At 43.5% G+C, this 24,502-nt stretch overlaps 1 protein-coding gene across 8 annotated transcripts in view; it reads left to right on the forward strand.

The window, feature by feature from the left end:
* Positions 1-24,502, forward strand: part of ANKS1A (ankyrin repeat and sterile alpha motif domain containing 1A) — a 106,846-nt gene that overhangs the window by 9,885 nt on the left and 72,459 nt on the right. For 4 of the 8 annotated variants that reach the window (XM_054803514.1, XM_054803515.1, XM_054803517.1 and 1 more), the window contains exons 2-4: positions 16,997-17,077; positions 17,865-18,021; positions 19,949-20,011. In XM_054803514.1, coding sequence (XP_054659489.1) covers positions 16,997-17,077; positions 17,865-18,021; positions 19,949-20,011 — 301 coding nt within the window. The remainder of the gene's footprint in view (positions 1-16,996; positions 17,078-17,864; positions 18,022-19,948; positions 20,012-24,502) is intronic. The other 4 variants (XM_054803516.1, XM_054803524.1, XM_054803520.1 and 1 more) reach the window with 3 other exon arrangements.

The following is a 24,502-nucleotide window of genomic DNA, read 5'->3' on the forward strand; positions in this document are numbered from 1 at the left end:
GGCACTGTCCCTGTCCCAAAGAGCTCGCTCTGGAGTACAGCTTAGTCATGGAAATGAGATAAATCCTATTTCACAGAAACTGGTAAAAATAAAACTGTTGAGGATTGATTTGTTTCTATAGCAACAGACTGGAGAAGCTAATACAGCTGCTCTCTGCAGAAGGGAGAAAAACATAAATTGAAATGTTAGTCCACCTGGGACTGTAGCTGTCAGCAAAAGAAAGATCTTCGATAGACTGATGAAGGGGTAAAATGCTTAATTAAAGCTGGAGGGCAGGAAGATGTGAGCTGTGTTTGGAAAGAAATTGGTGCCAGAGTGTGTGAACATGCCCTCTTTCCTGTGCAAAACCTGGACAGCCTGTATTATGTCCTCAGAGCTATTTACATCCTATTTCCCAAAGGATTGCCTTCCAAACTTGCCTGCCACCCTCTCCTGGGTGCGGAAATGCACTGCTTCAAGTATGGCACTGCTTTAACACCATTCAGTACTTGGGTGTTCATCATGTCAGGTGCACGTTTTTAAACCTGAATTTAACGTGACTTTCTGTCCTGCGGTGAATCACCACGGCTCGCTTGAGAAATGGTCAAGGTTTATCAGGGAACCCCTTCACTGCATGAACTGGGAGATGGCCTTTGAGAAGTCTGGATGAATTTCTGAGCTAAATTTTCTTTAACTCAAATTAGATATGCTCCACAACGTGTGCCAGAGGAGAGTTTTCCGTAAATGTTTGCATCCTGGAAGAAAATCCTTGATGACATATTCCACCTTGCATGCCTATTAAGAGTTTCAGATTAAAATCAGTATATACATCTGAAACTAGCAGGATGTTAATGAAATTACAGAAGTTGCTTTTAAAACAGGAGTGTGTGTGCAAGGCTTTTACCAGGCTCTCCAAGAGAGTCTGTGTTATTTAGCTTAAGGAAAGTCCATGTTGTTTAGGTTTGGTAAACCCAGATCACATTAGCTCTCTTCCCTTGTAACTTAAACACATGGCTTCTTTTAAAGGAAATTACTTTTAAAAATAAACCTCAAGCTTTTTCCAGCTACAAGGAAGCATCTGTAGTGCCGTGTACTAAGAATGCAAGAACACAACCTTGTCTAAAAGTGAGTGCCATAAATATTATGTAAATGCATTATCTCATTAGATTTATCTCTAATCTTATTGCCTGCTGTTTTTCAGACTCAGGCCAAACAAGCCTGAAGATGTCATAGGTGGTCTTTCAAATCTAATATTGGAGTGGGTTGGAAATTAGGTGAAATGACTTTTGCCTCATCCTAATTAAGACACCATGAAAAATCCTTTCAAGTTTGGCATCACAAAGTAAATTGTCTGGTTTTACAGTATAATCCGATTAGAGAAGCCTAGTGTCTGTAAGGTTCGAAGTCTCCCTGTGCAATGATATGGATGGGCTCCCCAGACCTTTCCTTACTGCTCTTAATTTCAGAAATCAGCACAATTTTTTTAGGAAGCAGGAACAGGATTATGATAAAGCCTTGAACTCTGGGGACTTCAAAGCTTTGCATTCTGGTCTTGGTTCTGTTGCGAGGATTGTGAAGTCCATCAGATGACTTAAGTAAGGGACTATATGTCCTGTGGACTTGGGGGGTTTTTTTGCTAGTACTTCTTTCCAGTGTTTTTTCAAGCCACGGTTTCTCGCTGCACAGTGTTAAGCCTGATGAAGCATTGGCTGTCATGTAAGAGACATTTAAATGACCTCAATTCATCCCATGATCCCCCATGGATGACTTCTGCTTGTCTTGGAGTGTTGTTAGTAACTACCTTTGCATGATTTAAAATTACTTGTGTTCCCCTTGTGACATTGGGCTCTCTTTATGGTCTCGTTTCAGCTGGGTGGGGTCTGAAGCCATATGTCTGAACTCCTATGGCTCATCTCCATTGAGTTAGAAACAGCTGAAAACACAGAGAACTTGCAGGACATGCGTAATTAGTGCTGGATTTGGCATTTTGGAAATATTTCCTTTAACCTCAGTGGAATTATTTCACAGAAAGAGTGAAACAGGATGTATTCTTGACATTCCTTTTTGCTGAAAATAAAGACCTAAAAAGAAGAGAATTGGTTAAAAAAAACCAAACGGCTGTACAACTTCAAAATGACTCTGAAAAGAGGCAAGTCGCTGTTTGCCTTGGTCTTCTCGTTCTTACCACCGTTATAGTGCCCGGAGTTTCATCCTTGTGAACATGGTGTTTTTAACCCAAGCTACTCTCGTTAGGCTTTAATGATTTCCCGTGTCCAGAAGTGCCAGGCAGTGCAGCATGGGCTCTGCTGCCGGCTTGTTTGGTGTCATCTGGACCCTACGATGTGAAGGTAAATGGGGTGAATGTCAGCTCTTGAGGTTCGGTTAATAAATATAAGAAATGTGAAACTTGAAGTAAACTTTTGAATGTTAAATTGTGTGTGCATAAATATATAGTAAGCTATTTCTTTTCTTGTGCATTGACCATAACTGCTTCACAACACTTGAGTTTTCAGTCCCTGACGTTATCTGAATTTGAGGTAACTAAAGATTCTGGGTTTTCTCCACAACTCGCTCATGCTTGGCTTAATGCTTTTTATTCTAAATTCCTCAGCAAAGTTGGGTACAATTTAATGGTCTCCAGTGCTGATCCGACACCTATGCAGAGCTTTGTCTGAGAAAAGGAGTTTGTGCTTTCCATCTCAAAAGCTGTCCCTGTCAGTGGTGGGTAAGCTTTTGAAGCCATCTGAAATGCCTTAGGATCTTGGTAGTTATATGGGTATAAGTTGTTACAGCTGAGATAGATATAATTATTTGCTGGGATAGAGTTGCAATGACCCTGAAATTGTTTGAAGTAATGGAGAGTTTTATCCCTGCATAAGTTTAATTTAGTAGTCTGACTTGCATATATACATTCCTCCTGTACGTTAAAACCGTTAGGCTGGGAAAGGCTCTGCCACTAAAAGCAGCTTCTGGCTGGGAGAACTGTATTTAACAGAGAAAAAGCCCAGAACTGGTTTTGTATGCTTTCAAATAAGTGGGCAGAAATATTTTAACGGTTTTGGAACATATTGTCTTGTCTTGTGTATGTTCCCCAAAGAAAATGTGTTTGGTTTTTTTTTTTTCCTGGTGAGGAAAAAAGCTATTTGAGGCCAGCTTGACATCTTGGGCAAAATCAGATCTTAGCAGGTGGATAAAAACAGAGCTGGAAGCTTAAGGTGTACAGTGAAAAGTATGAGGAGAGGTCTCTTTGCTGCCTGTTCCATTATTTATTCAGTTTACCAGTGCTGGGGATGTTTACAGATGTCTTGGCCTGCTCTCCAAGGAGCGGTACCTGCCCTCCTGGCCTTCCCACAGCTCTTCAGAAGCGGCTAGCAGGGAAAGGACCTTAGGGTTTAATACATATTGTTTGACTGGCTGATTTATACACTCATATTTTTCAACCTTATCTCTGTTCTACAGATAGAGTAGACAAGTAATGACAACTTTATAGGAGCTATCTTAAGGTTTGGAAATAATTTACTGCCTCAGCCATTCACTCTTGTGCCCATTTTTTAACGGGCCAAACTTCGCAGGTCCTTCTAGAGTAAAAGGATGTCCTTTTTAATTTCCATCCTACTTTTCTTAAGCTTTCTTAAGAATTGTTGTCTTGTCTTAAGTTGATGTTTTCTCTGTTTGCTCAACGTGTGCCAGGAATGAGCAGGAGCTTATCTCAGTGCTCTTTGAATGTGACCGCTCAGGTGTGTCCTTTGTGCTCCCATCCAAACCACCGCAGGGTCACTTTTCTGTTTGCCTTCTTACCCTTACTGTCTTTGCTTTCTCGTTTCCCTGTTACTTGCTCTTTGGGCATCCAATTAAAAAGCTCATCAAGAAAGAATTTCATCTGGAGTCAGTGCAGTGGTATGTAGTTGCCTTGTTTGTGTCCCGCATTGTTGCCAGTTAATTTCTTGCTCAGCCGTGTCTTTCTTTAGCCTTCAGGGACTTCTGATTAAGCCGGAGCACTGGGATTTGATACATGCTTAAGTTGAGCATTGTGGGTGAAATGGCTTGACTGCTGATGTGGGTTGTGTTGAAGGGCAAAGTCTGCTCCAAACACTCAAGTGGAAGCTTTGTTGCGGCTCTTAATTCTCCCGTCCCATGTTCCCTTCCTTGAGGGCTGCTTCTCCCATCCCATTGCATTCAGTCTTCAATATCAGAGCGACTAATTTCCTTTTTACCTAAGCTGAATGTTTCTCTGTGCTTGTCTTGATGTGCTGGGATTGGCGCCATGCAAGTCTCTCCTGAAGACGTGCAGGGTTTCTCCTGCGTGTGCAGTGCCCTCTCCCCGTGTGTCTTGACAGCGTTAAGCACTTGAGTGCCAGCGCAAATTCAAAGCCCTCGTGTCACTGATCTTGGCAATGTCACAAGGGAAACGGGATGTTGTGTGAGCCTCCGTCTCATTTTTTTTAGTCTCCCTACGGCAAAAGTGCACTCTAGATGCAGTTATTGGTGCAAAATAATTGCATTTACTTTTTAATTGATGTAGGGAAGGGGTAGTTCAGTCTCTGAATCTTTGTTTCTCTAGCTCTGCTTTACTTTGGCCTATTTACCTGTTTCTAATCTACTCCAGGTCAGACACAGGTGCCGCTGCTGAGCATTTCGGGCGTCAGTTCTAGGCAGCAACCAGTCTAGAAAGGAAGAACCGGTTTGCTGTGGAAGTGTCCTGGGGATAAGGCATGAAGAGGAGATGGCTTTGCCTAGGCTGGAGGACAGCATGCCCAAATGGAGCATCCGAGCTTGGCTATTGTGGGCTGGAGTGGGGACTGGTCTCTGAGCAGTCTGTTTGGCGCTGAGAGATGGGGGAAAACATGGAGGCATGTTTATTTTCTCTGTATAGAGCATATCTAAGACTTAACCAGGAGGACGGTGTCCATGTTTAAATAAAGTATCACCTTTCTTATATGCTTTTAGGTACAAGGTTCCCTGCTAGAAATCCCAAATTCCCACCGAGATGCGTATTGGATCAGATCACCGTGGGTGCTGGAAAAAAAATAGTAACTTTGACTTGTTCTAATCCTGGTGATTTCATCTGACAATGAGCGTGTAGCTGTGTTGCAGACTAGACAGCTAGCAGAGGGTGACACATTTTCTGCCATCCCGAAACACTTAATTGGCGCATCAATTCCTGCCATACAGGGGGAATGACAGGGGGTGGGAATGAAATGCACTCTGCCAGAATTTTTTTTGCACGAGTTCCTTTTGGCAACATTTTTACTCCAAACTGGGACCTTTTGTGTGCCTGTCAAAAGGAAACAGTGCAGATGGACATGTATAGTTCAAGACACGATGCTCTATTTCTGTTGTTTGATTGTCATGTCTCTTGGGATTCTGTAGCTTATTAAATCATCTCACAAAAGAAAAAGGGGGAGGGAAAATACAGTGTGAGGTTGCCAGCTGTAGCCAGCTCAGCGCTGCAGCATGAGCTGCGTGGTATTTTATGATTAGGAATTTGTGGTTGCTTCTATTTCTCTGGAAGTGCTGGATGGAGAGAAGGCAAAGGGAAAGTCTTGTACCTTTCTAAGGAATTGTGCTTCAGCAGAACCTGGGAGCCTGCAACATCTAGATGTGTCCTGCTAATTTTCTCTGCATCTAATTCTTCTTTTTAAATACTGCATTTTCTTCCACTTAGTTGCATCTTCTCCAGCACTGGGGAAACAGTAAAGCTTTGCTTCAGATGAAGAGTGAGGAATGCTTACCTTAGCAATGCTGCTAGTTTGAGTTTGCAATTCTGTGATATTGTCAGCTCCGGGCTGTTTTATATGACTTTCATAATGCTGCTCAGTTTATTGAATTTCTGCAGGAATGTTTTGCTTCCTTTTGCTCATTCCTGGAAACCCCATCTAGTCAGATGCAAAAGAGGAGAATGCACTGCAAAATTGGTATTTAGTAAACCTCATTAAGAGGTTTGTAAGCATTTTGCAAATGTCAAACTTCTGTCCTCTCAGAGGTCACTTTCCCTGCTCGGAAAAACCAAAGCAGCTTTTTCAACTTCAGCGCTGCAGGTAAAACCCTACATCTGCATGTTGCGTGGTCAAGGTTTGCTCCCTGACAAATGCAGGCACTCCAGTTTGAGAATACTGTTATTCAAGTTCTAGGGGAGACCGCGTCTCGCATTATGTGTGTTAGAGGCTAAATGCAAAGTCTTTTTAATAAATTACTCCAGTGAGCATTTTCCCTTCTCTTTCCTTCTGAAATCTCTTCATCTCTTCTGAGTTTTGTCTTCAGTTGAGCTAAGTGCCAAAGTCCTCGGGCATGGTGGTGGTGTTTGTGAGCTGAAAATGTGGAGCACCTATGGGTGATGCCATTTTGATGTTACCCTCCCATTTTCCCTTGTCTTCCCCTACCAACACACTGCCCTTGGACCGCGTGCGGAGAGGGCGATGCTCCTGCTACCGTACACAGTAGAAACCGAAGCTCCTGGCCACTCTCCCCTGGAGACACTGCTTGTCTTTCCCCGCCTTGATGACTGAAATTTTTTGCACTTCTTTCAGAAAAGCTTTGTTTGGATCTGGCCCCTGTAGTCAGTGCCAGCATGTAGAGCCCATGTTGTATGTGAACTCTGCTCCATTGCATGTAATCAGCTGGAAATGCTCCCGTAATGGGAGCAGATTGCAGAGCGAGTGTCTGTAAGGCTTTTAAGAATAAAGGGCAGCATGCGCACTCAAACCAGACATGGTTTTTTCCTCTCCTGCAGCTATTTATTTTGTCTCCTGCTCAGAGGGATTCTTTAATGTAGCATAACATGCACGTGTGACCCATCCTTTCTGTCTCCCCTTGCATAATGCAGGTGACAGAGCCCACTGTCACCCTCCACCATACATTAAGTTTAAAGAAATGCATTTCCACTGCCAGGAGCCATCTGTAAGTGTAGGGCTGCCCTCTTCCTAGTGGGGAATTTTAGCTTGGATGGATGCTTTTCTATTAGTGATGCCAATGCTATCTTGTTCCCTTATGGCATCAGCCTGCAAGCCCAGAGATTAAATGTGTGGTTGTTGTAGTTCTTGCACTAACCAGAAACAACTCCCTCCTGGAAATGAGGAGTGGGAGTTGGTAGGCTGATTTGGAGAGGAACAGATGAGCTTAGCTTTTGCCTCTTACAGTGCCTGAACTGATCCTTCACAGGGTTGCTGTCGCTTTGAAAACTTGTGCAGGTTTCCTGCTGCCTCCTTAGCCAGTCATTGCATCTTGGTAGCAAGCAGTTTGGCTCTATTCATAAAGAGAAAGAACAATTTGGCCATTAGAGGATCGGTATCTGCATGGTATTGCTCCACCGGTTGAAACATTGGCTTTTTCACAGCATGCTGTTAACCTTATGCTGGCTGAACTGCCTGTCGGTTTTGGGCAGTGAGGCTGGAGCTGTTGGCAATCTCTGTTCATAACTATTGCTTCACACTGGAAATGAGCTGGCAAAGTGGAAGTATTTGAGGGGTGGGAGCTGAGGGTCTTGTGCAGAGGGCCAGGCACAGTCTCTGACTGCTGTTGTGTGTCAGCAGAAAGTCGGGCTGAATCTGAGCATTTTCACCTGAATCCCTTGACAGTAGCTCTGCCTTCGCTGTTGGGTACCTTGAGAGCAAGTGTCTGATTACGGAGCCTGAGCTCCGGCAGCTCTCGGCCTGGGTTGTGGTGTTGTGCAATGTCAGCTGAGTCACTGCCCTTATTAAGGTCCTCACTTTTCCCCATCCATTCTGGCATGATGTCCTTGAGCTCCTGATCCTATGACTTTGAGCAAAATTTACCTTGTTAAACTGACTTTGGCTTTAATTTAACTGGTGGGATATAGGGAAAGGGTTGAGCTTCATCCTCTTAATGTTTAGCTCTAACTTTTGTCACACACATGCAAAGTTGGTGTTGCCAAATAATTGGCAAGTGCTAAAGAAGAAGCCTTGAGGCCTTCAAGACAGAATGGCTTGAAGCTTCTTGTTCTGGTCCTGATGCTGATGAGGAAAGGGAAGGTGTACCGGGAGGTGATGTGGCCAAAGGTTTGTCCTGCTGCTTGGACTTTACATGGCATCAGTGTACCCCAGCAGCTGCTTTTTCAATTGTGCTTACCATCCATTCTGTCTTGCAGGTATTTACACATCCCTTCCCTGCGTATTTAATTTAGTGCAATAGGATTAAGTCTTTTCATCTATTTGTCCTGTATATTTGGTCTCACAGTTCAGCACACTTAGAAATATGGAAAGTACTCTACTACAGGGAACATGAGCCTTAAATGTGATGTTAGCCATAACTGTAAATCAAAGTCCTGTAATAATCCTGGAGAGCTAGGGGACAGGAACCAAGTGGACGGTCGCCAGAATCCTGTAACGGCCTCGGTGCAGATGGCTGCTGCCATACACGTTTGGAGTGGAATGATGCATTCCCACCATCACCCCTTCTGAACGCGCGGATTCTCCTCTCTTGGGGAAACTTCAGCTCTGCATCCCACTGTTGGAAACTGGGCGGTGTGACAGCTTTGCTCTAGAGGAAGTTATGTTTTTCTCATGTGCCAAACCTTCTTTTGGCGAAAGTTTTGAAAGGAAAGAAATCCAGATGCATGTAGGAGATCAAAAAGTCACTCCAGTAAAAACTCATCTCCCATTTTTCTTTGTTATTGGAACATCACAGAGCTGTGCTGGGGTTTCTCCAGCCATGCTCTCTTTCCTACCAGGGAACTAGTTGAGATGGGAGATTTGCTCTCCTCTCAGATGAAACTCGAACAGATTTATGTAAATATCCATGAATTTTCCTGTTTGTGATGATGAAATCTTAGTCTCATACTCTCGCTTAACTGTCCCTCTTCAAAATTTGAGTACCAGGAAACTTGGGGTGGTTGTTTCCATTAAAAGTTGCAGATGTGTAGTTAATATTTGCTGAAGCTGTCGAGTACTACTTCACTAAGATCCTGATCTAAACTTCATCTAAAATCTGTTGAAACAAAGTCTACTGGGAAGTGCAAGATGATACTGCAGCTACTACATGACATTAAAGTGTCCCCTGCCATGTAGAGTTGTTTGCATGCAGACCTGTATGTGGGAATTCAGAGGAATTTTGTGGATACAGCTGTTGAAAACACTTGTTACTCCCAGAAAACTTCCTTGATACACAAATGCAACTGCAAAATAAACAGATTCTCCCTATGAATGTGTCCATAAATCTGGAAGTTGCTGTTAGGTGAGGACACTATCTGTTCAAGGAGATCTTTTTACGCTACATAAAGCAACATAATGCTTTCATCAGGCTTCCACCGAGTTTAGGTTTCAAGATTTGTTAGGTATTTGTGCAAAGAAATACGTGCACTGGGAAACTGTGTTCCTTTTCATGCGCTTGAAAGGAATTTTCTGGAAATAGCTGCCTGCAATTAGAGTGGGGGAAAGCACCTCCAGCAGGCACTGAATTCTTCTTTGCAATGTATATACTGCATGTCTTCACCTGTTTGCTCTAATTGGAAACACAATTGTCGTTCCTTGATAGATTGACTGCCTGACTCAGCTCTGTCTGGTGTAAGCCTACATTTCTGTAAGGAAAGAAGGTATGTTCCCCCAACATGGAAAAACAGACAGTAAGATCTCGTATTGCTGCCTTGTGAATCTCTGAAAATAGTTTTGTTACCTCTGCCGTTTAGTCCCGCTTTGCATGGGCTGACACAACATTAATCCCATAGCTGCAAGATCGAGACTTCCGCTGATTGCAAGAAGTGAGTCATCTCCACATTAAGTGTGTCTTCTCTGCAGAGACGTTGGCGTACGTCTGTCTTGGAAGGAGCCTGGAGTTAGCATGCTTTGTCGGTTTAGGAGTGATGCTTTACCAGTCTTCTGTGTCTAGGTTCAACAGTCTCTAAGTGGTTGCGCATTTGATGCATGTGCCCCTTAACTTTGACTTTAACCTATGCACCGTGTCTCAAGTATCCAGATTTCCTGGAATGGTGTGTTCAAATCCCAGTAGGATCAATTTGTCTGCTCTGGCGGTTTTGTTCTTTTCATGTTGGAAAACTGAATGCTTGCACAGATGTTTATGATCCCAGTGTTCTTTCCTTATAGGTGTTGCTTTCCTGCTCCTGTTTGTTAATTGCCAGGCACATTTCTGCTTTGCAGCCCAGAACTAACGAAATTTCAGTGGTGTTTTTTCTCATATCATAAGAGCTTTCTGGAAGGGAGAGGTATTAAAAGCAGCGTGTAAATCTATGCTGATGCTGTAGCAGTTGGACAGTGCTGTACTCTTCAGTGTGTTAATTCTTGTGCGTGGGGTCAGTGGTCTCCCACTTCCTCTAATTTTAGATTTTTAAGCACAACAGTGAGGGCCTGGTGAGTTCCAGCAGGAAGAACCGTGGGCAGTAGTACCTCATAGCCAGTTGAAGATGACGTACTCAGAGTTGCACCTTTTGAATTGTCTGTACAGAATGTCTGTGGCTGGAGGGCTGACAGCCCTGTAAATCCAGATCTGTTCTTTATTTTACCCGTAACCATTCGAGCTCTGTAATCCTTTTCCGATTCATTTTCCCATCAAGATTTATCAATGTGACTTACAGCTTGCAGCGTGAAGGATTTTTCCAGGCTTCTCCCAACAGCTTTGGGAATACACTCTGCTCTAACTTCCCTGCTTCGTTCAGTGTGAAAAGCTGGTTGAGAGCTCCAGCTCTCCTGAGGTCTTGTGTGATCTATGGGGAGCATCCTTGCTTGACAGTTCTTCTTGCATGCGCTTTTCCCAAGTCTAGAGGCACTTGAGAAGCACCTGTAGTATTAGCTCAGATCACATACTTCTTACCTTTCATTTAAGCATACGAAGTTGCATTTTAGCCTTATCAGTCCAGACAGATGATTTTCTTCTGAATTGTTGCCAAAAAAAAAATCAAACCCAACAAACAAATTCAAACAACAAATCCAACAAAACCAATCTGTACCTCTCCCCTTGGCAGCTCCTTGGCCCTTAACAGAGCTCTTTTACATCAGGTAGAAGGTAATTACTGTATTTGGTTGTAAAAGGCTTGGCAACATCATCATGTTTGAAGTGCTAAATGTGAATTACTGGTTTTGGGGTTTTTTTTCCAATAGAAAAATGGAGGCAGTAATGTTAGTGAGAGAATTTTATATACAGCAAATGCTTCCTGCGTAGGACTGGAATGTGAAGTGAGACTTCTGCATGTGTTTAAAATGCCTGGATTCTCTGCAAAACATTCTATAATTATCCTCTGTATTAAATGGCCACCCACGTTTTCTATAGTATATCTGAATTTGTTTTTGTAACTGATAAGATGCTGCAGCTGTAAAATGACAATGCCAAGCTCTGAAATATTGTGCTTTTAGAGCTAACTCGGCTGCAGTTAGTGGAAAATACTACCAAAGGCAGAAAGCACTTTTTTTTGCCAGGTGTTCTATGATAAGTTGAAAGTAACAGTAAAAATTCAGCTCCCTCTGAGCTAGGTGCTCTACAAACTTCAGGCCTGAGCAGAACAGAGCAGGCAGATGCATAGGTTGTATGTTCCTTGGTTCGTTGGGTGGGGGACAGTCGAGTTTGAAAGGAATCTGCTGAACAGCGAGTGAAAGGCGTAAGAGCATGATAGTACAGACAAGAATATAGGAGGAGGGCAGCCAAGGAGTTTTGGGAGGGAGCAATCATCCCAACTGACTGGGGTTTTTTTAATAGCAAAGAAAAATCTGGACAAAGAAGTTGAGGAGTGTAGAAGCCAAAGATCACCTCTTTGGCTTCCTTTGCAGCCACTCCAATAGCTGGAATCTAACCGGGTTGCTCTCCACGGCCTTTCCCGAAGCCTGCCAAGAGGGGCTGAGAAAGTATTGCTTGGGATCCAGCCACGTTCTCCCCTGCCCCAGGAATACGCTGCTTTAATCTTCTCCAGCCTTGCATCAGCAGTTTATTTTTGGAAAGGCTATTGTATTATCTAGTGGTTGAGGCACGCAAGGAAGGGGGTCGTAGCTCTGTACCCCTTCCCGTGGGTGAGATGGGCATAGCACTGCCTTTCTCACTCTTCAGAAAAAAATTAAGTATGCTTTCTAAACCTAAAGTCTTGCATAGAGCATTTGAGCTGTTTGTATTATCAGTCTATAAGCAGGAAATACCAAAAGAGGGTTGTGTTAACGTTGCAGGAATCTAGCAGTTGTATGGATATTAATAGCTGAGATGTGTGCATTGACTTGCTTGTGATGTCCTCCAGCAATGGACTAGGAGTTAATCTGCCTCCAGCCTTAGCTGCCCTCGTGACGCTTTGTCTCTAAGGCATTGAACTAAGTCTCCAAACATCTGGGACCAGTTCTCAGCTACATTAAACTTCCTTTGTGACCTTGGGCCAAGCCACTCGTGTACACTGGTTTCTTGTATCCAAAGCAGTGATAGCGCTAGTATTGTGCCTTTTGTCTTTCGTATTGAGTATATAAATGCACTGGGGTAGCAATGGCCTCCACTGCCTGCTCTGCACACCTAAGAGTACTGGTTCCTGAAGTCTCTGGGTGCTGCTGTAATCCAGATAAGTGAAATGATAAATCAGCTCTGACACTCATCCTTTGACTTGAAAACATTGAGTTGTTCTTTAGGTGGCTTGGCCTTTGCTCTAGCCCACTGCCCCAGATGATTCTGTGAGTAAAGTTACTACAGTCAGGAAGAAATAAGTGGAAAAGCAAGAGGACAAATATGGCCTTGTTTAAAGGAACTATTGGGTTTTATCGTGACCTAAAGCAATGTGCTTTAGTCAGCAATTTTTACAAACAGGAAGCTTTATTTAAAAGGCTACAGCACTTGCTGAATCATGGAGCTAGAGAAAACTGAGGGCAAGAATTAGTTTAAACAGAGCGGATTTTGCAATTTTCAGAGCTTTTCTTATGTCCTTAATGTTCGGTTTTAATTGCCTTAAACAGATACATCAGAAACATTGTTAGAATACTACCCTGGTGCAGCAAAAGGGAGGTGAAATCTAGGTAATCATTTTTGAGAAGTTTGCTTTCATAACAGAGACTGCTAATATAAAAGCAAACCCCTTCTTTGATGTGAAGGATTTTGGGGGGATTGGGGGAGAAAAGAAAGCAAATAGCGCTGGTAGTCGAATTGGCTCCAGACCTTCCCTGAGCTTCATTGGAGACTTGTATTTACAGCATTCTCCTTCCTGTGCCGGGATCTGTTTTTTCTGTTTAATCAGAAACAGCCCAAAATCACAGTGTACATAGATAGTACTTGGCTTTGTACTTTGCTTCTCAGTATCGTATTTCCATTTTACAGATGGGAAAACTGAGGTCTGGAAGTAGAGCTTTTCCCAAGGCTACATAGCACAGCGGGGAGTAAAGCCCTCGTGGCTTCCAGCGTCATCATCTACACCCTGGCTTGCAAGGCTTGAAGAGTGTCGCAGTGGTCTGGCGTTAGGATTTCCTGCATTTTGTTCTGTCTTGTCTGGTTTTGCCAAAGGCAATGTTTATACTGCCCTGTTTTGAATTACTTCCCCTCTGCCTTGTAAAATCAGGGCAGCAGGTCTGTAAGTAGGTATTGTTAAGAAGAAATGATTCAGGCTTTACCAGCGCATGATCTCAGCGCCATAAATAAGTGCTCATCTCTCATTTCATTTCTCACTGCGAGCCATTGGAGGTAATGTATTCTAGGTGGAAATGCGAACCCTGGCCCTGATGTGAGCGTCTGCGCCTTAGCATAGCGGGAGGTTAGTGACTTGAAGGGAAAACCCCTCTGAAAGGGATTGAGCCTGCCCAGCTGCTGCGGACTCCTGATTTCCTTGCAGTGATTTTTGTGTCTCCATAAAACCCACTTACTTGATTCTTAATGTATAATTTTTATTGTTCTCTGTGTGGTGAAATGTGCTGGCGCTGGGCCGAACTAAGAGGAGTTAGACACTATTCCTTATGTATTTGTCCAATAAGAGTTCCCAAAGTGGGGCTGGCTGAACAGGGCTCCATGTATCCACAAGCCTGACATCTCAAAGTCTTGCTGAGTTGTTCCTGTTGACTTAAACCTCTTCAAATTTCCTAGTCTAGCCTGAAAAGACCTGGCAGACTCCTCACTTCAAAAGACCAAGTTTTAATCCCAGAGTACTCACCTCCTCCCTAAAGTGGTCTGAGGAGGGGTTCCTAATATTTTGGATTAGAGCTTGGGCTTTGTTTCCAGTAGTTCTGCCACGGTTCCTACAGATTTTGCCTGAGATGTCATTCAGATCAGATGCACCAGGCGCTGCAAATTGTGCTCAGGAAGAATTGCGGTGTCTTTCAGAACATTCCCATGCTAGTGTTTTTCCAACTCCTAGTTTCTGTGGGCCACAGTGGCGTTATTTTCCTGTGTTTAGATCTAACATGAGAAGCTTGGGATCTTATCTTAGTCTGTCACTTTAATGCTATGCGTTGCATAAATAAAAATGGGATGAAAGATTTGGTTTCTGTTAAGTCAGGAGAACTGTATGGCCTTCTTAGCAGAGCTGGAGAGGAAGAGGAGGGAAGAGACTGATGTACTTCACTGTAGTCCTCACATCTAAATATAAATAGTTCTCTTCTTGGATCCTTCCAGTCTGAACTTCTGGGTGATTTGACCTTTCTTTGATAAAAGCTTTCTTTATTTGCAAGAATAAAAGGGCAAGGAGCAGGGGGAAGAAAGGACACAGCAGATTTTTTTTATTATTTTTTTTTTAATATCTTAAAATCCTAGCAGTTGACTTCTGCAGTACCCAGCGCTTGCTGTTGAACCAGCTCTATCTTGGACTCTAACTTTTTTCCTCCTCTGAGTCCTTTGAGTGAACTTTGCATTTTACTCCAAAGCATTAACCAGAAAATTTCTTAGGGAGTTTATGGAAGTGTGTTTTCTCACAGGGAGACCACGTTCTGGTGGAGACAGATATCCTGGGTTCCAGTCCCCGGTCTTGCTGCCAACTGGGTGGATCACGTTGAGCGAGTGACTTGGTTTCTGCCCATTACACCACTAACCTTGGTGTTCCTTACTTCATAAGAAATATTTGTATTAAATGCTGCTGGTTTTTCATATGTACACCCTGAAACTTTTTGAGCTGAGCATCAAAACATAGCTCTGTTTAATATGTAAAACCACTGGACTCTGGCTGTGGCCGGGTTAGAGCCTGTGCAAGGGGCTGCGCAGGCGCAGTATTTGTAACTGCTCCAGACTACATGCAAATCTCTCTGGCACTAGTTTTAACCATTAATTGCCACTTGAAATCCAGCAATAAATCATTTGGGCAACCACATTGCATGAGCCCACTGTCAAAAATAAACCAGAGCCTCAGGTCCCCTTCGTACTTCAGGACTGCAGCTGGATGGGGTAGTGTGCACCTCCTGGACTCAATCTGATCGGGTATTTTTTTGGTGTCTCACATATCTTCTGGACATAGTTTAAGCCATCGTCCCGCAAATCGTGCGAGTAGCACTTGAAATACATTGCAGGCATGTATTGGTTTGCCATTTGCTTCTGCAGTGCAGGATGGTGTGTGGGACTGCCTCTGGATAAGCCTTCTCATCCTTTGCAAATTGGATTTTGTGTCCTCTTGGATAAAGTTTCCCCTTAGCTGCCTCCCCTCTAGCAGAGCTCGTGTCTGTCTCAGGACTCAAAGCCTTTTATACTGCTCTGCCGGATCAGGAGTCACTTGGAGGGGAGAGACTTTCCATTTCAGAGCTCCTGAGTCCCACCTGAAATGTGCTTGAGAGTAAGCATGCTGCTTAGTTTACTTCTGAATTTCCACTTGGTCTGCACAAGATTCCTGTTGGTTTGGTGCCTTTCCTGCTGCTTTTGTGCACTGTGGTGTAGACTTTTTTCTGGCTAGGAGCCCTCTAGTAATGACTGTTATTTTAGAAAACCTAGTTACTGCTCGGGCTGCCTCTGTATCATACAATGAGTCGTAGTGATTACATGCTGGGGAGGAAATGAAATGATCAGGAAAGGCCTACTTCATAAAAAGCAACAGTTGACTTTATTTTAAACCAATTAAATTGGGGATTAGAGGGTGCTGTTAAGTTCCACCCCTAGTTAAAGAAAACAAAGGAGGAAGGTGTACTGTATTAGCAAAAGCTTGATTGTCCAGGCTTATAATAAATCCCGTATAATTCTTGAGAGTATTAAGTTTAAAACAGGCAAGCATAGGAATAATGGGTTGTAACGGAGGGGGCTGCCTTCAGGAAAGGTGGACAGTTTCAATTTACTTCTAAGGACATACCGATTTGTGTTCACGTGCCCTTTCTGGGAGAGGCTGGTAGCACTGGTGGGGGTGGCAGTAGGAACCAAACTCCTGAACAGCAAACTCAAGAGCAGTGCTGGCTTCGTATGCAGGCCTTTCTCCGCTGTTTTAAATAGGACACCTTGCAGGGGTTAGAGGGGAGATTAATCCTCTCCAGGGTTAATCCATAAATCCTTGGTGTTCGACTTTTGAACCAGGGAGGGAAGTTAATATTCTCAGAAGTGCTCCAAGACCACCTACTCTCATACGGACTGCCAACAGCTGTCAGATGGAAATGATTTTTGGACAGTATGAAATCAGTGTGGAATCACACTGGTGACCAAGAGCAGACTCTGCATCCCACAGTCTTCAACTTACACCCCTAGTGACTCTTGCCATGGAGGGAAGAGGGTTTCCCAGACCCATCAAAATCCTTCCGAGGGGTGTGAATTAGCGGTGGGTTGATGGTTTACTGTCTCTTGTGGTTAACTTTAATAGACACGTGTTCCTCTGAAGATGCTTTTTGGCGAGCACATGTGTGGCTGAAAGATGTCTAGTAGCAGGAGAATGTGGGAGCTCTGATTTAAAACCAGGCTGGTCCGATAAAGCATCGAGTAGTGAATCCCTGTGCCATCTGTGTGCTTTGTGACACTAACCCCTCTGCTCGACGCAGCGCTGTGCAGTCTGTTCTCTGTATTGCTGCTCTTAACCACAGCTGTCCAGCCACTGGTTTGCTTCCAGATAACCAACTTGGTGTGAGAACTCCGCTGAAACTTGTCCTTGCCAGCTGTCTGTCTGTTTGGTGTATGCCTAAGTGTTCCCTGTACGTTTTCTGTCTTGCAGCATCTGGAGAGGGCCAAATGTGAACTGCGTTGACAGTACTGGATACACTCCACTGCACCATGCTGCTTTGAATGGTCATAAGTGAGTCATCTTACAATGCCTTTGATCATAGGGGATACTATGTGCTTTACAAGCCACGGTTTCTGTGTAATTCATTCACCAGTCTAATGCTGTTTCCATTGAAAATGTGGCGATGGTGCAACACTACACCATCTTCAGGACAAAAAGTGAAGAACATCCGTGCAGTGAAGCTACAGAGGCATTGGCTGCTGCACAGTATGATCGTACATCTCTTTAAAAATTTGGGCGAAACAGTGAGGTTTTCAACCCCCCTTTTATTTATAAGCAATTTGGATAAGATATAACAACATATTAGAGGTGGCTTCTCCAGTAACAGTCCTCTGCAGTCTGTCTGGTGTCCAACGTGTTGCTGTGCCTGCACCACTTAAAATTTGCTTTCACGCATTATTACATTTTTAAGTAACTCCAGTCTTTGGTGTGGCGAATCTTGTATTGTTCATTGCTGCTTAAGAGATTGAGAAATTGAATAGAGTTAAAATCCTTATTCATCTTCATTGTGCCGGTGCAATTCACTTTTCACCAGAGTGGCTTGCGGATGACTTCAGTCCCTATTCAGCTCCATTAGTATGAAGGTAACATAGATCTTTCCTGAGCTCATCTCAGCAGTCTTTTTTTTTTTTTTTTTTTGTTTCCTCAGGCAGCATTTAATAGGAACGCTTTAAAATCACATTTCAAGAGGATCTCTGAAATACTCCTGTTCAAATTAACTCTTTGTCAAATACTGCAGAATGTAAGCCCTGTAACAAGGACTGAACATCTTGTGGACTCAAGTTTCCTTCTCTTGCAGGGATGTTGTGGAAGTTCTGCTGAGGAATGACGCACTAACCAACGTAGCAGACTGTAAAGGCTGTTACCCTCTTCACCTGGCAGCCTGGAAAGGAGATGCAGATATAGTGAAGCTCCTCATCCACCAAGGACCTTCGCATACTAAAGTGAATGAGCAGGTCTGTGTATTTTTCTCTAATATATTGGTGAATTGCTTCCCTCAGATGGAGAGAGACTACTTCAGCTGACTCCTGACCCCTCCCAACCATTGCTACTACTTTATAAAGTCCTACTTGCTAATGGGATAAGAAGGGCGCTGCCTAAAGCAATACCTCCAGTTCTGAGTTAGTGGTTGAATGAGTAAGTTATGTTTATATAGAGATATCTAAATATGAGAACCACTCAACACCTAGGAAGCGGTCTCCTGCTTTTGTGCGGGGCTTCTAAAACTAACCCCTAGTTTTTCCTTTCAGTTGCTGGATAGCTGAGAAGGTTTCTAGTTCTGTCAAAGGATATGTTGGCTCCCTTCTTTGGGAACTAATCAAAGCAGCTTTTAGTCTTTGTTTGGCCATGCTCTCTTAGCTACTCTCCTGGCTTGTCTCTTAGCACTTGCTCCAGTTAACTAATTTGTAAATGGTAAGATAATTTTAGCCCTACTTGCCCCCAGGTAAATCCCTAGCTGAATCTTAAAGAATTATTTTCTCAGTTGGGCAAGAAAAAAAAAATCTAGTGGATTTCTTCCCTTTGTCAGGCTGATAGTTTTTGGGCTAGGATGCTGAGGGATTGATTTGTAGGAGGCAGCTATTCTGTACAGCGGCTGCTGTGTCCATCTTGCAGGGATGGCTCCCATGTAACTTCCTCATGGAAGTCAGCAGGTATCTTACAATTCCAGGGAACTTTTGAAACACTACTGCTGGAAGACCCAAATATTTCTTTTGTTTAAGAGTTTTGGATAAGGGAACTGGTTTACTGAGCGAGGCCAGCTGAGCAGTGTTACTGAACCACTTATGGCTGAGGGAGCTCGGGCAGACATGCAGTAACAGATCCAAATCAGATGGTTAAAGCTACAAAAGCCCTTGGTTGTTCTGCCCCTGAGGCAGGAATATATAATGTCCCTGTGAATCAACTCCTAAACCACTTGGATTTTCATCCAGGAGGATGAAAATAAGTTTGTCTGCCTTAGTACCACAAGGCTAAAAATGTATATTCATTCAGAAGTTAATTCACAAGTAGGTCAAATACTCGTGGCTCAACTTTTGCAAAATCTGTCAAAGTCAAGATGAGCAGCTGGGAACTGTGAGTTTCTGCTGTTTAATTTTGACCTGCTGACCTGTGAATGCTTTTCAGAGGCTGAGGAGCAAACTCCCTTCAGCGTTGGGTTCAGAAGTCCCAATTCTGCTTCCAGCCATACTTTGTGGAAACCCCAGTGTCACGCTTAAGTTTTCTGTTCCTCGGTGTAGGATGGCTAACTTGATGCACAAGGCTGCTCCAAGGCTAAATAGTTGCTTCTAAAGCATCGCAAAATGAAAAATATGGTGGTAATGCTATTCACTGCCACCCCTCAATTGAGCAGAAATAACTAAGATTGTGTGTTTTAATGTCTTCATTGATAGTTTTCCAGTTTGGGGCTGTGTGTATTAATGTCTCCAGGCACAGCTGCAGGCATTCAGTCTGTTGAAATAGATTTGATAAGTGTAGTTAGCTGTTTACAATCAATCTGATAAGAAGTGACTGAGAGCCCTGAGTGTAAACTGTTCTGCTCTGAGTAGGACAGGTGCAGGGGAAACCTTTGCAAAAGATTAAAAGCTTAGTGTAATCCTTTCAGGTAATGTTTCATTAATGTCTGTTTAGTAGGAACCATTTTAAATGAGAGAAGTCAGCCGAATAGCCTGTGCCGCTGGTGTTTGGAGTCTTGTAAATGAAATGCACAGTGGTTCAAGTTACAGGAATCGGCAGCTGGAATGGCTTCTGCTGTTAGTGGCTCTGACTGGAACAAGATGCTGTGTTCTGTCACTTCCACCCCTTGGGAGTCACCCATTGCTTTGTTGCTATATCTCACCCATTTCATTATCACATTTTTTTTCTTTTTCCTCTTCCTTTTTGTAGAATGCTCTTGAGATCAAAGAACTCAAAAAGTACGGCCCCTTTGACCCATATATCAATGCCAAGGTGTGTACTTTGCTGTCAGCATTCCACTGCATCACTACTCCAAGCTGCACTCGCGTGCTTCCAGGTGCAATGTCATCCAGTTGCAATAATACCTGTTCAGTTTGCAGCTGCTTGGGGAAAAGGAAAATGCGACCATTTATTTACTGTGGGTTTCTTTCTTCAAAGCAGTTATAGAAACATAATTTAAGGGAAGCTTTTCCTTACTTTCCTGGGGGCTCCTTCGTTGCTTAGCCTTGTAGGACTCACGGTGATGCTCAGTTTGCTTGGTTTGGCTGGATGACTTCCAAAAGGTAATGTTATTTCAATTAAAACACTTTAGGTTTTGTTTCATGTGCTAATGTTGCTGATAAATACAAATAGAAGGATATTTTTTTTCCTGCTTAAACATGGATGCATTTCCTCTGCGGGCTGCTTGGAGTAAATTTTCACACCTTTTCTCCTACAAAATGCATAATGCTGTATTTGTCGTTTGAATGGACAGTTAATTCTTTCAGTGGTGGTGGGGAGAAGGGAAGGCAGTAATGTCCCTGCCTCCTTTTCCAAGTCCTTCATGTCCTGCTTATTGCATCAGTCTCTCTTTTTTTGATGTTAAGTCTGTTGTGTCGTGTGAGCCTTCAGCCCTAGTCTTCTGTTCCTGTTTTCTTGCCTGTTTTGCTTCTCTCTTGCTTTTGGTTGTTCTTGAGCTACAAAAAGGCATGACATCAGCACTTACGATGCACTAAGGCTGAGCAATTGAGGAACCAGATAAGAAAGTTCCTGGTGGTGTTCTCTCAGACACGGTTTTTCATTGATGGTATAATAGTCTGCTGATTTATCATGAGATACTTCTGCTGTAAGCCACCACACCACAGTTGCTTCCAGCCGATTATTTTGCATCCAGCCACCCATGGCAGATTTCTGTCTCTCAAAGTTTAGTTAAAACTTCCACTCTGCTTGATCTGCAGTACCTTAAAACCACACATTCAAAATTCCTGAGCTTGCTAACCACTCAGAATTATGTTTGGTTTTGCAGACTTCTATTTCAGGAAATACTCCAGTGCATTCCTCTTTAAGCACAAATATATTTACATGAAGCTCATCTGTATTGGTGATTGTGACAAAAATCCAGATGGGAATTTTACAGCAACAAATGTCTTCTGTGAAAACATGTCAGTCAAGCTGCCTGAAAGGAGCTTTCCAAAACGTTGTCAATAACACAGTAAAATCTTACACTCTCCAGCATTAAAATGTTGAATGAAGAAGGAATATAAAGATGAAATTGAGCTCGCTCACTTGTGGATTTTTAAGTATTCTATTTTGGATTTTATATTTTTGAACAAGTGCATTATTTTAAACTCTCAGTTCAGTTTTCAAGGTGGCTGTAGTGCTCTTGAGATCAAGGCTATAATGTTTTTGAAATCTTTGCCTTGGTTTTAAGAAGAGAGAGATATGATTTATACACAACCTGTTAGGTTCATTGCAAGTTCTAACCAGCTTTCCACCAGTTTCTGACCAAGTTTGAAGAGCATGTGGAATCATACCTGGCATGCAAACCTTGATGTTTTCTCAATAGCCTGGCTGCAGGTGGGAGAACCCAAAGAGTCCTTGCTTAGTCGGTGCTTCCAGCTTCTCGGCTCCCATGCAGGATGGGATGTCATATAGAAACAATTGAGGCAAGATGTTTCATCTTTCCAGACATTTTGGGATATTTAGAAGAGGGGGAAAGCATTTATATATAGCTGGACTACAATTTAATGTCCTGTTGAGGAAGAGATAAGAAAGCCAGAAGCTGCTTGGTCTCCTAAACGTTAAAGAAATAGTTAACAGCTTTTTATGCCTCTTCCTTTTCAACATCTTTTGTTCAATAGGAGGTCCCTGTAATATGTCTGTGACAGGCCTGATGGACTTGTGAAAAGCAAATGACAAAAGCAAAGTTAAGAGATGGAGCAGCAACTTTGCTTCAGTAACTCCTGCTACCTTGAATTTGGTTATTTAATTCGTATGAAGAAACCAACTGGTTGAGCAGAGCCAAAGGAGAAAAAGCTGTCACATAGCTCAGGTTTGTGCACTGCACAAACCAGCTTTGTCTTTTTTTTAATTGGAAGCAAATGAATCATGCAGATTAGGTTTAAAGTGCTATAAATCTAAACGGGCTGCTGAGAAAAGTAGAAGCCTACCATCTGGAATCTGTAAATGAAACTGGGGAGCGAACCCGCCCACAGGGCTCCCAAAAGCTTGTTGGACATATGGGGATAATTTTTATTTTATTTTTTTTCCTGAAGTGTGTTTGGCATTGTTGGGCACCTGTAGGAAGGAAGGAGGGCTGTCCGTCCTTGCTCTGCTCCTGGCAGTGCTGTGTGGGATACCGATGGAAATCGTGTGCTGCAAAAGGAGGAAAGGAGATGGTACAACTGACCAGGCAGCTCCAGCCAACGCTTCTGGCCTGCTTTGTGCCCAAGGATGTGATGTGCCTTGGGTGTCACCTCCTGGTGAAGTTTGGCTCTTGCTTAATGTTTTGGGTTTTTTTTTTTCCTCTTTCATTTCGGCCTGCCTTTAACTGAAAGTTTTTGGAGTGCATGCCAGTGGGAGGGACATCCCTGTTCTGTGCTTTAGGATCAGATGTGTCACTGGAGCAAAATAGCAGGTTTTTAATAGGGCAAGCCTCTGTTAGACACACACACTGACGGAAATCCTACAAATGAATCTTAGAAGTACGTTGGATGGGACTGAAGGGTCATATAGCCTCTTTCCCCAGCCCTGAGGCAGGATCAGGTCTACCTAAGCCATTCCTGACTAGTGTTTGCCTAGAAGCTCCTCAGAAACCCCAGAGAGGGACAGCTCTCTAGCCTCCCTTGGCGTTTTATTTGACCATTCAAATCTTTGCAGGCTAGAAACTTTCCCTTACACCAAGTCTCCCTTTCTTCAATCAAAGCCCTTTTAATGATATGTTAGGAACAGCGGTGCAGACAGATACACTTTAAGGGGCTGTAGATTCTCCATTTTAGCATCTGATGAGGAGCATAAGGGCTGTGGTATGTGCTATCTAGTTACCAGGGCTTGAGAAATTTGATGGAGCCCATATGAAAGCAGAGGTATTTCTGCTTGTGTTCCTGTTTTGTGGTCTGTAGGTGGCATCAAATGAGCCCCGCTTCTCACTCCCAACTGTGAATTGGCAGGGGGATGCTAGGATTCCTGCAGGAACGCAGCCCTGGGCCCTGTTGAGTGCTCTGTTTGAAGAAGTTTTGAGATTTGAACCAATCTGCCTTCTGGCTACTGGAGAGGAATTTTCTTTTTCCATCTCTGATAAATATGTATGTCTGAGCGCTCATGCTCATTGTTCAGGCTCCACTCTGGTTTGTGCTTGGAGAGGCGATGTGGGGAAGGGAGGCAAACTCCCTTGCCTGGAAGGGCTCTAGTGTTTTTGGCTGCTGAAAACTCTCCCAGAATGGAGGCAATAAAGGCTTATGTGATAATTGGAGTTTCCAGTACATAATCTGTGATGGGGAAAGATTTGCTGTAATGATTGAGGGGAGTTTATCACCTGGGGATCTCTACTGCAGGAGGAAAGTCTGGGGATTTCACCCCAAGCATCAGAGCCCTGACCTGCTTAAGGAAAATTACACTAAATTGCAGTACAGATGAGGGAAGTCTCCTACAATTATGTTGTTAAAGGATGTTGTGTTCCCATTTCTGAGCCATCAGGCAGGTGTTTGGAGTGGCTGTGTGCTTTAAAGCACCCTTGAGGGATTATGTTCTCTGTGCCAGGGAGGGATGAGAGAGGGACAGCCCTGGCAGTGGAAATCCCTGGTTGCCAGGGCTAGTGAGGCATGAGCACTGCATGCCCCCCATGGCTCTTTGGCAGGTACCTGCTGCTCCAGAGGGGCAGGGGTTATCTTCTCTTTCTGCAGAAGTCGGCAGCAAGCCTCCCTCATGCTGCAGAGCATGCTGAGGGCCTCGGTCAGGCTGCAGCACAGGCTCACTGACACCTGGGCTCCCTTCCCTGTCAAATAAGAATAATGCGATTCACCAACCTTTTAAATGCCTCGGGACCAGCAGCTTAAGCTGATTGATAGGTGTAATCTCTGTAGTTCTCCATTCTCTCCCCTTCTCACTCCATATGTGTATTTTATGTGCAGACTACTTTATTCTACAATAACTTCTGTCCACTTGTGTGTGCCTTCCTTCACCATGGCTGCCTCTGCTGCTCCAAGCATAGAGCCTGTGTTTGACTTTGAACTTCTGTGCTAACAGTGATGCTATGCTTTCCTTACCTTCATAAATACCTCACTTCTGCATGTGGCTGTTGCTTCCTGCCTCCTTACTCTTTGCTTTTATACAAGTTGCAGCTGCAGAGCCTCTCCAGAACTTCTCGCTTCCCTTATGCTTTTCACATGGCTGAAAAATGATGCAAATGCCAGATAAAAACAAATGGAGGTTTGCATGCATGACTCCTGTAATCCCTAGAATGACTTAACAGGGTAACAGGATTAAAGTACTTGTACAATAGAGCAA

This window comes from Grus americana, chromosome 25 (assembly GCF_028858705.1).
Source record: "Grus americana isolate bGruAme1 chromosome 25, bGruAme1.mat, whole genome shotgun sequence".
Classification (NCBI taxonomy): domain Eukaryota; kingdom Metazoa; phylum Chordata; class Aves; order Gruiformes; family Gruidae; genus Grus; species Grus americana.